This window comes from Mercenaria mercenaria, chromosome 6, assembly GCF_021730395.1.
Source record: "Mercenaria mercenaria strain notata chromosome 6, MADL_Memer_1, whole genome shotgun sequence".
NCBI classification, from domain to species: Eukaryota; Metazoa; Mollusca; class Bivalvia; order Venerida; family Veneridae; genus Mercenaria; species Mercenaria mercenaria.
The window spans coordinates 21,291,996-21,304,391 of NC_069366.1; the positions used below are offsets into that span (position 1 = coordinate 21,291,996).

Sequence of the window (12,396 nt, forward strand, 5' to 3'; positions counted from 1 at the left end):
ATGTGGGTGGGGCAATTTTTATTACACAAAAAAAATCAGAGAGCGTAGCACCCGCAAGGCGGGGTTTTCCTTTTTTTTTCGGGTTTTCGACTTGCGGTAAAAATTCAAACACTTCTTGTGGGGTGTTATATTTTATCTAAAAAGACCCAAAACAATTCTTTATTAAAAAACAAAATTTAAATTCTTTTGGTCTTGCTCCCCTTTCTTTTTCTGATTTTCAGTTGTATCATATATATTTTTAATGGTTGAATGGGTTTTAATGGGTTTTTGTAGTTTCCCGGGGTGGTTTTTTCTTCCAATTCTCTGCCAATTTTTTTTTTGCATTTTATCAAAAAAATTTTTGGAAGTAAAGTAATTGCTCCTTAATTCGGTAATGCTTTTAATTTATTTATAATTTTTCTTTTTTTTACTTTTTTTTTTTCGTAATTGGGTTTAAATTTCAGTGTACATACCGATTTGTGCTTTTCTTATTTTTTCTTCATTTTTTCTTCTTAAGTCTTCTCTTTTTCCCGGGCAAGTTTTTTCTTTTCTTATTAATTAAATTTTGATTGCATTTTTTTTTATAAAATGTAAGAAATGTAAGTATTGAAAAAAAATGTAAAATAAGTAATATTATATAAAAGGAAATTCCAAAATTTTGTACAAAAGTGATAAATCCCAAAAATTTACACAATTTTTTCTTTTATCCAAACTTTTTTTGAATGTTAAAAATTGTGGACTTTGGTCTGGAAAAAAAAAAATAATTAATGCATATACTTCGAAAAACCTCTTTATATTTGATAAAAAATATTGTATGCTAAAACTTGAACAAAACTAAAAAAACAAGTTTAATTAACAATTAAGCCAAATTGCAAAAAAAAATTAAAATAGACCAAAAAGAAAAATTGAATTTCAGTGATCCCAACCAAATTTAACCCTTTTGAGAATTTTAATCGCCCCCGTAAATATTTTATGTTTTGTATGTGAAGATAAAAAAGTTCAAAATAAATACAAATACTTTTTCAGGCGCATAAAAACTGTGTTGTTATTTTTTAAGTCAGTCTTAATTTTAAAAACACCAAAAGATTTCGAATTAAAATGTTCAAATTAATTTTTTTTTTTGAAAGTCAGGTAAAATGGAAATGATGGATTTGTACTGAACAAAATATAGTCGTGATTCTTTTGCTTGCAACAAATCAAAAATATGATTTTTTATATATTGAAAACCCAAAGGAAAATTTTTAAAAAAAAACTTTCTGGTAAAATATAATGGGAGTTTTTTAAAGATGTTAAAACAAATAAAGAAATCTGAAAGTATAATAAAGTTAAATTTTATATTGATTTAAGGTTTGCTACTAAAAAACAATAAAAAAGTTGAAAGGACTGGAAACAATTTCAAGAAATAAAGGAAATTGATAAAACAATGAACAGGCATTTGATAGGGGGGTAAAAAAAAAAAAAACAACTTAGGAAATCCCCGAAAATCCACCGAATTGTTTCAAGACGATTTATGTTTAAAAAAGTTCAAGTTTAATAGATAAATATAAACTTGAAGATGTCAAAAAAATATAAAAAAAACACTAGAAACAGAAGTAAGAATATTGAAGAATTAACAAAGATTTTAAAAAGAATTATTATTAAAGTTGAATTACAAGGTAAAAATTTTAAAAAAGAAATGAAAGCTTGGTTGATTCTATTAAAGATTGAAAAGAAAACTGATTTGACGTGCAATATAAAAAAAGTATTTAGAACTAAATTTAAAAAGTTATACACTCAAGTTAGAAATTAAAGGTTTTTTGATTAAACATGAAAACTAAAAAAACAAGTTATTTAAGTGAAAAAAAAATTTAAAAAAAATGTTTTGTTTGAAATTAGAAAGAAATAAATAAACTAAATACTGAAAAAGAAAAAAAGCTAAGATTATTAGAATTAATTCAAATAACTTGCAGAAAATTTAAATCGATTGGGAAAAGGGGCTTCACAAAAAGGTGATGACATGATACGATTAGAGGACTTTAAAAAGAAAATTTAAATTTAAAATAGTGACTTTTAAAAAAAAAATTGAAATTGGATTTGTATTGTGCACCGTCTAATTTAAAGTATGAGACTTTTAAGTAATTTACAAAAAAATTTTCAAGCAGATATGGCAGCTTAAAGCTAAAGTTGAAGAAAATAAAAAGAACTGGACTTTGTAGTTGAAAAAACAGTTAAAAAAGGAGATTTTTTTACGTAAAACTGAAGCAATTAAAAGTTAATAACATAGAAAATTTTAAAAAAAACAACTTGTAGACCCGATTAAAAATGTTGTGCACGTCACAATATAAAGTACGAAGAGTTTTGAAAAAATTAAAAGGGTTTTTACAAAAAGATATTAATAAATTTTAAAGTAAAAATTTAAAAAAATTAAATGATCTTAACCTGCAGTTAAAATATCAGTAAACAAGGAGAATCAAACACGCTAAACCCAAAGTAATTTCGCTAAAAATAAAGCAATAACCCCTAAGTCGAAAAAATTGTACTAATGGAAAAAATTTTAATAATTTGGGAAAATTTTTAGAAGTAAAAAATGTTTTAAAACAGAAACACAATTTGCTGAAAAAGAATATGTTGACAATCTATCTGCTTCTGAAAATTGTACACAAACGATTTATGATTAGCTGAAAAAAATTTTTAAATTAAAAAGAAAAACAAAAAAAAGAAAAAAAAAAGGGTAGAGGAAAAGGGGGACATGAATGTTTCTTTTGAATTAGCAGTTTTTTATAATATGTAAAAAATGAAAAAAGTATTTTAACCCTTTGGTGTTGGATAATTCAAAAAATGAGGTTGGATGATCTGAATATTTAAATGGGAAAGGATTTAGATTTGGAATTTTCTTGATTATAAGATTTTAAACCATAAACCAAAAATATAGTGTGCTGTACCAAATGTGGTTTTGAAAGGGGTGTTTGTGATAAAAAAAAAACGGTGAATAATAGATATTAATTTTTTTTAAGGGGCCCGACCTAGGTGAAACCCGGATAAACTGAGTAAAAGCCCAAAATGCAGTTTTATTTGGGGGTGGAAAGATGATGTGATCTAATTTTGGGTTTTTTTGGCAGTAATATAAAAAATATGTAGCGAGGCTTTGACATGATCAGTTAACTTTGTATAAGAAAAGAATTAAGTTTTTTAAAAAAAGGGACAATGTTTGACATTAATCCTTACGAAAATTCACATCTACAGAAAATAACATTTAGCTTTTGCGGGTGTTACATCGATTAAATATGGATGAAACCGCATCGATCTGTATGGAATTTTAAATGTATAAACCGATTGATGAAAAAGCATTCCTGATTAAAAAAAGCTTTTGAATTAAAAGCTTAATTAAAGTTTTAATTACTATGTGTACCCTAATAATATACTTATTAATTGAAAATAAAATCAAATACCTTTACATTTTATCAATAAAAATAATCTGCCAAAAGTTTGCCAAAAGTTTGCCAAGTTGGCAGACATTGTCACATTGCTGCCACTTGGCAGAAAAATGGCAGGCTTTTGATTGGTTGAATTTGTGTTTGCCAACGTTCTGCCAAAAGTTTGTCAAGTTGGCAGCGACTGCCACATTGTTGCCACTTGGCAGGATTTTGGCAAATATTTGGTGGAAGTGTTTAATCATATTTTACTATAGGTTTTAACAATAATTTGTTAAAATTTGTTTTAAATTTGTTGAAATTGGTCAGCATTGGTCGGTTTAGGTCAAGGGTCATATGTCAAGTGGGGTCAGATATGTCCTCGCACCATCCTTTCTTATACTACTAAGTTCACTAATGGAGAAATTCAAATCTTATGATGATATTTCAGTTTAAATACATGTATTTGTTTTTTCTGTTACATTGAAGATATTTCACTTGTTATGTTACATATATGTCACTTACGTTGCAGATATTTCACTTGTTACGTTACATATATTTCACTTACGTTGCAGATATTTCACTTGTTACGTTACATATATATTTCACTTACGTTGCAGATATTTCACTTGTTATGTTACATATATTTCAGGTTGCAGATATTTCACTTGTTACATTACATATATAACTTACATTGCAGATATTTCACTTGTTATGTTACATATATTTCACTTAGTTGCAGATATTTCACTTGCTATGTTACATATATTTCACTTACATTACATATATTTCACCTATGTTGCAGATGTTTCAGTTACGTTGTTGATATTTCATTTGTTATGTTGCAGATATTTAGTCAAAGAACAGTGCAGAAAGAAGCTACTAGTCTGTGTACAAGATTACTTGAAGCCTTTGCTCCGTGTCTAGAGCAGCTTGCCTTCTCGGAAAATGATCACGACACAAAACTATCACCAGACAACAGGTAAACTTGATTATAGGTTACGTTTGTTATTTGTCTAGCTTGAATCCCTTTATCGCAAGTATATTTTGTGCACACTGGACTGATTAATTACAGCTTACATTTGCTGTATGTCTAGCTTGGATCCCTTTATCACAAGTACATTTCATCTACATTGGGTTAATTGATAATATGTTGCAATTGCTATATGTCTAACTTTGATCACTTTATCTAGAGTACATTTTGACTACACTGGGTTGATTGATTTCAGATAACACTTGCTGTATGTCAACGTTTATATAACTTTTATTCTGTAATAATAACAAAAAGCAGAAAACAAGTAAAGCAGCCAAAAATTGCACTAACAAGAGACTTTGTTTCCTAGTTTCAGTCATGATGGAGATAAGCACATGCTGGAGTCAAGGTCACATGAGGATCATATACCATCAAAGGTCAGTAAAGGTCATTGTGTATATTATGAAAGCATGTATAGGCCTTCCATACCAGATGAAATTCTATGGTTTACACTTTTTCTGTCTCTGACAGTCAGGTCAGTAATGCAAATGTGCTCGTATGATATCAGTAACTTGTGACTTCTTTGATTTATTATGTATCATATTACCAGTGTACAAATGAATTACTGCAACCGTAGATTTTTGAAAAGAAAACCAGAGGTCAGTCTGGATTAATTAAAGTATTTGATTACTTTTCTTTTTCTTACAGAAAGCATCTTCGGTGAATTTAGAAATATTCATGGAAGATAACTGTTTGTGGATTTCGTGGTTGCATCATTCCATGAAAGATCCCTACAAACAATAAAATTCCCATTCATTTTGTCTTTGGAAGTTGATATCCCCAAATGCATATCACCTTGAAATTTGCTGTTTTGGCAAAACCAAGTAATTTAATAACCACGAAGTACTACAAATGTACAGTTTTCCTTTGAAAAATTGAGAATAGATAAAAAGTATAATAGTTTTCATGTATACATTGGTAAAGCGTCATATTTTACAGGATAAGAAGTTGATTATAATGTTGAGTAATTGTAACCATACAAAAGGACATCTGATACCTAGACTTGTGGAGAACCTCAATAAACATGGCTATGTTGAAATGAATAAAGTCTTACAGGTACGTCATGTGTAAACGAAATACTTTGAAATCTTAATTATTCATGGTGTACTAATTTTAATGTATTTTGTGGTTCATCAGTTCACAAAATTAATCCCCATAGAACCAATGAAATTTCCATTCTTTACATCTACAAAAGTTGAAATCCGATTATCCATGAATAAATATCCTAACAAAATAATGGTTTTTGCCAAAACCACAACAATTTATGCCCACAAAATGAATATGGCAATCATGCATATTGATTAGTGGCAGTTATGGTTTAGCATGCTATTTACTTCACTTTGAAATAAACTTGAATAGTGCTCACTGTAAAATACTGCAAAGTATAGAATATTATGATCCTGTTATCAGGTAAGAGTGGTAATTTATCTGAAGTTACATTCAGAAACATGAATGTAAGTGAAAAAATTCCCTAATATGCTGTAAAATCAGCTTAAAATTAAGTATTATCCTTAAATGTGTGTGAATTCCTCTAAAAACATAATATTCTGAGTATTACATTTTATTTTACCATTTGACTTGTCAGAAGTTTAGTCGAAGTCTGCATTGTAAATATTTTTCTACACACCAAAATGATTTAAGAATTATTTCTGTGTCAGTTTGCAGTAAGAAAAAGTGATTATTTTATTTACAGGCTAGTCAAGGCACGTATAATAAGTTAGATCAGAAATTATTTGAAGCTTATATCGAGGAGAAATCTAACCCGATAGTGGGTGCCATGGAGCCAAATATGTATAGGGGGCATTTTGACTGGAGGCATTGTCGATCACCAACAGGTTGGTTGTTTTGTGTTTTACATCTACCATTTACATTTTGTAACATGACTGCCTTTGATTAGTACTTCAGGGAAGTTATATGAAAAATTAATGTCTTGATATTTGTTAATATTTCAGGATATCTTAAGTATTGAAATTGAAGCCTGAGATAAAGAGAGAATTTTTTTTTAAATTATTCTTTGTTGCTTTTTAGCTTATCTATTCAAAGAATAAGACGGTCTTTTCTCTCACTTTGGCATCAGTGTTGTCTTTTATGTCCTGTTAAATTCTATTGCAAGTTTCAGTTTCACTTTATCTTCATAGCTAACTGCCCCTTGTATCATCAATCCATGCATACAGTTTGGTCTTGATACAAGGTAGATATCCTCAGGTAAAGTATCGTGATTGTACCCTGCAGATCCTGATTACTGCAGTCATATGTTATATTAGTGTTGGCTGCTCAAACTGTTATCTTCTGCCCTTCTAATAATCAGACATCACATAACGATTGATCTTGTGAAGTGGTAGACATGAGTTGGCTTAGGTACAGGTACCCCACTGGTCAAGGTCATTAGGATCAGAGTTTGCTTTAGGGTTGGTTTTAAGTTTTATGACACTTTTCTCAGTTTCACTGTATCTTCTTAACCCTTACCCTGCTAATTTTCTATAATGAACTTGTCCATCTTTGAATTTGGACAGTACCATTAACTGCTAAAAGGGGGTGCTTACCAAAACGATACTGACTGAATGGTGAACAGTGCAGATCATAATCAGACTGCACATATGTACAGTACACCTCCACATGCACATGAAGATAAAAAGAATCTGTACCATTGTTATGTTGCATTCCCAGTCATCTGATATATTCTTTTGTCTGTTTGCAAACATTATAGGAATCTTGAGCATGCTGTCCATCTGTTCTTGTTATGAATTCATTTTGAAAAAATGTGTTTCCAGATGTACGGAATTACCTGAAGGAAGTTGTAATGGGAATGATTGAAGTACATGCAGAGGTAAGAACTTTTTCTATGTTAAAAGATAATGAAATTTACGTATGGTTAGACAGAACAACAGTACTGTATAGCAACTGGGTCATATAGCAACAAGACCATAGAGCCATCAATACCATATTTGAACAGGATCATGTAACAAGAGGGTCATAGAGCTACAGGACCCAAAAGCCATCGGGATGGTAGAGCAACAGGAACACCAAAGGGAAGTTTTGTTTTCTTGTTTAAATGTATAAGGAGGCAAGAATAACAGAGAGTAGGTAGTTTGATTGTGTGTATGTAAGGAAGAGACTTTGATTAAATAAAAGGTAAGATGTATGTGAATAGATGTTACGAGGTAAAGACGCAGGGTTTACAATAACGGTGTTAGAAGTATGTGAGTGGATATTACAAGGTAAAGGAGTCTGTACATGTAGGTGTACATATTTGACAGGATATACTTGAAGCAAGATCCATTAGGTTAACTGTATGAATATGGGAAGTTGTATTTCCATAATGTGAAAAGCAGCTTCTGTCAAACAGCTTTTTAGTGGCAATATGGATCTGTGGATTTAAAGTTTTAATCTTAAGGATTAAAACTGTTTGACATTTTATTAGTTCTTTTTGATTTATTGATGAACTCCATGAAAGTTAAGCCCCAGCAAATAATGTACTAATAATGTCTAATATATTTTCAGGTCTACTCAATTTCTCCTGCATTTATCTCTCGTGTTATGACAAAGATCGTGGATGCTGTGGTTGAAGAATTGTCTCGGTTGATACAGTGTGTTCCTGAGTTTGGTACTAATGGAATACTTCAGGTAAACCTCCAAATACAGTGTGTGCCATGATTATGGAGACATACCTTTAAATTGTTAGTTCATCTGTTTGAAATACTTGGTGTCTCTGCTGAAACCCTTTTTTAGCTATTCAAGGAATTTAAGTTAAAAACTTTACAAAAATATAAATATTCATGACACTTATAACAGATGATGACTGCAAATTCAACATTCTAAACACCAGTTCAGAAAACACAGATCAGAACCACCCACAAAGGAAATTGACTTTGTAGACATTAGATAAGACCAACCGGTCGATTTATTAAAAATAGTTTTGTATACCCCAGTGTTTGACGTTTTGTTTCTCCATCGATCCCCCCTGAATGAGTTTAAAAATATAAAGCATAATGTGAAGTGTTATATGAGCCGTGCCATCTGAAAACCAACATAGTGGGTTTGCGACCAGCATGGATCCAGACCAGCCTGCGCATCTGTGCAGTCTGGTCAGGATCCATGCTGTTCGCTTTTAAAGCCTATTGGAATTGGAGAAACTATTAGCGAACAGCATGGATCCTGACCAGACTGCGCGGATGCGCAGGTTGGTCTGGATCCATGCTGGTCGCAAACCCACTATGTTGGTTTTCCCATGGCACGGCTCATATTTAGTTGTCAGGTCTTATCTTTGAGGCCACAGGCAAGGATCCTGTCCCAAAAGAAAGCACCAGCCATTTAGGGGTGTTTGTGATTTACTAGCAACGTCTCTTGTATACAATAGGAAAACGCCAATTACTATAATTACAGTCACATAGTTTGCAAAATATGACCTGTAGTTCCATATACTTGAAGGTATAAGTAGTTCTGCATGTTTGAAAGAAAAACTGCTTAACAATGTAGAATTTTATTTAACCATATTTTGTTAAAACACGATTGTATTCATATGAAATTCAGCCAATAAAAATCATATCAAGATCATGTCCTTGATATTTTAGCGGACTCATAAAAAAATATTGGCACGCCAGTCAATTTTCTATGGAAAATTCTCACTTTTGATAGAATTTTTGCATTTAGAAAAAGTACCATAATGAAGATTTTAATGTAAGTTTTCATAGTTGTAGATTTAACTATTTTCAGTTATGGCCAAATTAAATATGTATGTCTAAGACTATGTGCTTAATTTCTAACTTTTAATTAAATGCAATTTATTGTCTCTGCATTGCTGGATATTTTACGTTATAATTTTTAGTTATTTTACATCAGTACCTATATATTATCAATATTAATCTTAAAAGACATTAACAGGTCAAGGTCTTGTTAGGACTGATCCCAATTTATGGCTTTTTGCAGCCAGAATGTCCCGATATAACTCTAGTGAAGAGGACATTTCAGGCTTTAGAATGTAGATTTTCAGACTTGATTTTTGACTGAATGCCAGGCCCTGTAGTATTGATAACTGTTTAAGAAACAATTTATAGCAAAAGAGTGTTTTAACACTATTAATGCACGATGGGCGATACTTCGGGCGTAATAATTTCATGCGCCCTCATGAAATTATTTGTATGACATATTAACACCCGAGTGTATAAATCATGTTAAAACACGGTTTTGCTAAAACTATTTCAATTCTATTATGCCCTTAATCTAATACTGTAGATAAAATATTTAAGCATTCTTTCTTGGTCCCAACAAAAACTTTGTCACTACACTTTAATGTAATGTCATTCTAGCGTAAGAGTGTTTTAACAGAGACAAGCATATCAGAATAACACTTTATACACACGATAATTCCTAGCAAGATTATGCTACTTGTTTAATGGCTACTGGGCATTATTTTAGGTTTTCAGATAAATGACATTACACCATCACTGCCTGATAATCAAATACATGTGTAGAACTACCTTAAAGGGAAGCTGACTTACCCAAACATTACATTTCTTGATGCAATGTACCTTAGTTTCTTTTCTGACTTCCATAGTTAAATTAAATTATGAAGAAAGATGTCCTTACTCTTACTTCTGTTTTATTGCCTTTTTTTTTTTTTTTTTTGTAGGCTCGGCTAGAGATTCTTTGCCTTCAACACACAGTACAACTTTATAATTCTAATATAACTGTGTAAGTATAGCTCTTTTATTGGATTTAAACTCTGCTATCAAACTTACAATATACTTATTCTCAAGGAAATATTTCCGGCTTTGACTGCTCACCTAGCATTTTAAACAGTCGTTTCTAACATGGACCACTAGCTTAGCTTTTTTCAAGGAATTATTTCTGGAAAGGACCACTAACCTACCTCCCTAAAATTATATAAAAAAAGTTTTTCACTCGGGCCAGCTGGATTTCACAGAGCTAAATGGGAAATGACTGCAATGCCAAAAAATTTAACATCATAACAGATTTGCCACCAAGCACCTTAATAATATTATAAGCTGGGTTTGCAAGATTACACTGTTTGCCTATAGATATTGTTTATGTATTATTTGCCTAACAAAAGTCTCCAGAAAGAAGAAAATAAATAATGGAGTTAAAATTGATTTTGAATGGTTTTAATTAGCTCTATAAAGCATGGACTAAACAGTAAATTCTGTTTATGCTGTGTTCTGTTTTTATTTCAGAACAAATTTTAAAGAAGCTCTGGATCATTTACCTGATTTACCACAAGGAGAAAAAAGGTAATGTCTCAAAAAAAAAAATTGTTCAAGGTTTTCTGGGATAAAAGAAATGACTACAACTTAAATTTGACTTACATTTTTCAGTGTTCACACAGACCTTGAAAAGTCTTTGAATTTGATGCTATGTAGTCCTTTTAAACTCCTAACAAATGATTAAAACCCTGAAAAGCCTAAAAGAAATACTTGAATAGCAACTTGTTTTGTGAAAGGAATAAATTTGAAAAAGAAATAGAAGAAAGTGAAGATAATTTGAAAGAAAGTAATGGTGTATGTTGATCTCTATCTGGTATAGCTGAAGCAGTCATTATAGAGAGAATTTTATCAGTTTAGTCAGTGGGCAATTTTTTCTAGGGGCGGACCATATTAAAAGGCTACAGACCAAGTTTAGAAATGGTTGTTTTAAGTTGTGATTATTTAAGATGTCGTTTTGAGAAAAATAAACTTTGAAAAAGTAAAGAAAAGTACTTGAAAAGTTCTTAAGAAGTATTCTAGTTTTATCTTGGGCGTTCTGTATGAACAGATACCATTTGAGTCAGGTGAGCAATTCAGGGCCATTTTTGCCCTCTTTTTCAAAATTTTGATGTAGGTCAGATTACCAAAATCATGATTGTACACACATTGTCCCTATTAGAAATAATCTAGTTGTCTTATATACATATATATCTATGCTTGAATGATGGTAGAACTTAAATTAAGACATAAGGACTTTATATTGGCTGGCAGTAAATTTTGTCAAAAATGTCTCGAGTCAGGGAAGGCCTGTTATTCTGGTACATTTTTTTTTTTCTTGTATTTATACTTATTTCTTGAATTTATATCCGTTGTAATTCCAATATTTTTTTGTTTCAGGAAAGTTGAAGAGTTGATAAACAAGTTTAAATCTCAAATGAAGTTCCAACTTATGTGTTTCACCAGCGAAACATCAACTGCATAGCAATGTCTTATGTGATTTTTATGGGAATCATAAACTACTGTAGGAATGTCTTACATGTTTCACTTGTGAAACATCAACTGTTAAGGAATGTCATATGTAATTTCCATTGAAACATCAACTATGTAAGAATGTCATATGTGATTTTCCAGTGAAATAGCAACTGTGTAGGAATGTCTTGTGATAGACCAGTGATAAAATGAATTTTTTTGTAATGGCTTGTGTGTTATAATTACTAAACATCAACAGTATAGCCACGATTTTAGTGAATTAGCAAATTAACTTGCAATACATTTCTTCTAAAACATCTGCCTATCAACAGCTAGGTATTGTCCTTGTCAGAAGTTCGTTTCTCGTGTCATTTGTATGCTGATACAGCCAAAACTTTTCTTTTCCAGCAAACATGATTTTGTTTTTAATCACAGTCACTCTTATCTATAGACCTTCATTTTGGAACAACCTACATTTGTATGTATTAATAAAGTACAAATGATTTTATAGTAAACTTGAAAAAACCCTTTGTAGAAAGGCAGTAATGGCAGTACAATAAGGCACCCTACACTTCCTTTAAATATGTCTACTGGCTGTTTCAAAAATTGTTACAATTATAGCTTACATAATTTCATGTGCTGTAGTTGTATTTAATGATAAGTGCAATATTTGTTGAATGTGTTTAATATAATGCTTGTATCACTTTGATCAAGACTGATCAATGATTATTGTAATATTTATTATATGTTAGTATGGAATTTGTACTAAATGTTTAAATAAATCTTTAACATATAATCAGTAACATACTTGTAATTTATATTACTC

General features: G+C 30.8%; 1 protein-coding gene across 2 annotated transcripts in view; it reads left to right on the forward strand.

Moving 5' to 3' along the window:
- Nucleotides 1–12,369, forward strand: part of LOC123549455 (exocyst complex component 2-like) — a 51,628-nt gene extending 39,259 nt beyond the window's left edge. For both annotated transcript variants that reach the window (XM_053545351.1, XM_053545352.1), the window contains 9 exons: nt 4,217–4,350; nt 4,712–4,778; nt 5,341–5,457; nt 6,095–6,236; nt 7,173–7,228; nt 7,903–8,025; nt 10,031–10,092; nt 10,593–10,649; nt 11,499–12,369. In XM_053545351.1, coding sequence (XP_053401326.1) covers nt 4,217–4,350; nt 4,712–4,778; nt 5,341–5,457; nt 6,095–6,236; nt 7,173–7,228; nt 7,903–8,025; nt 10,031–10,092; nt 10,593–10,649; nt 11,499–11,583 — 843 coding nt within the window. In that variant the 3' untranslated portion in view covers nt 11,584–12,369. The remainder of the gene's footprint in view (nt 1–4,216; nt 4,351–4,711; nt 4,779–5,340; nt 5,458–6,094; nt 6,237–7,172; nt 7,229–7,902; nt 8,026–10,030; nt 10,093–10,592; nt 10,650–11,498) is intronic.
- Nucleotides 12,370–12,396: the final 27 nt, after the last annotated feature.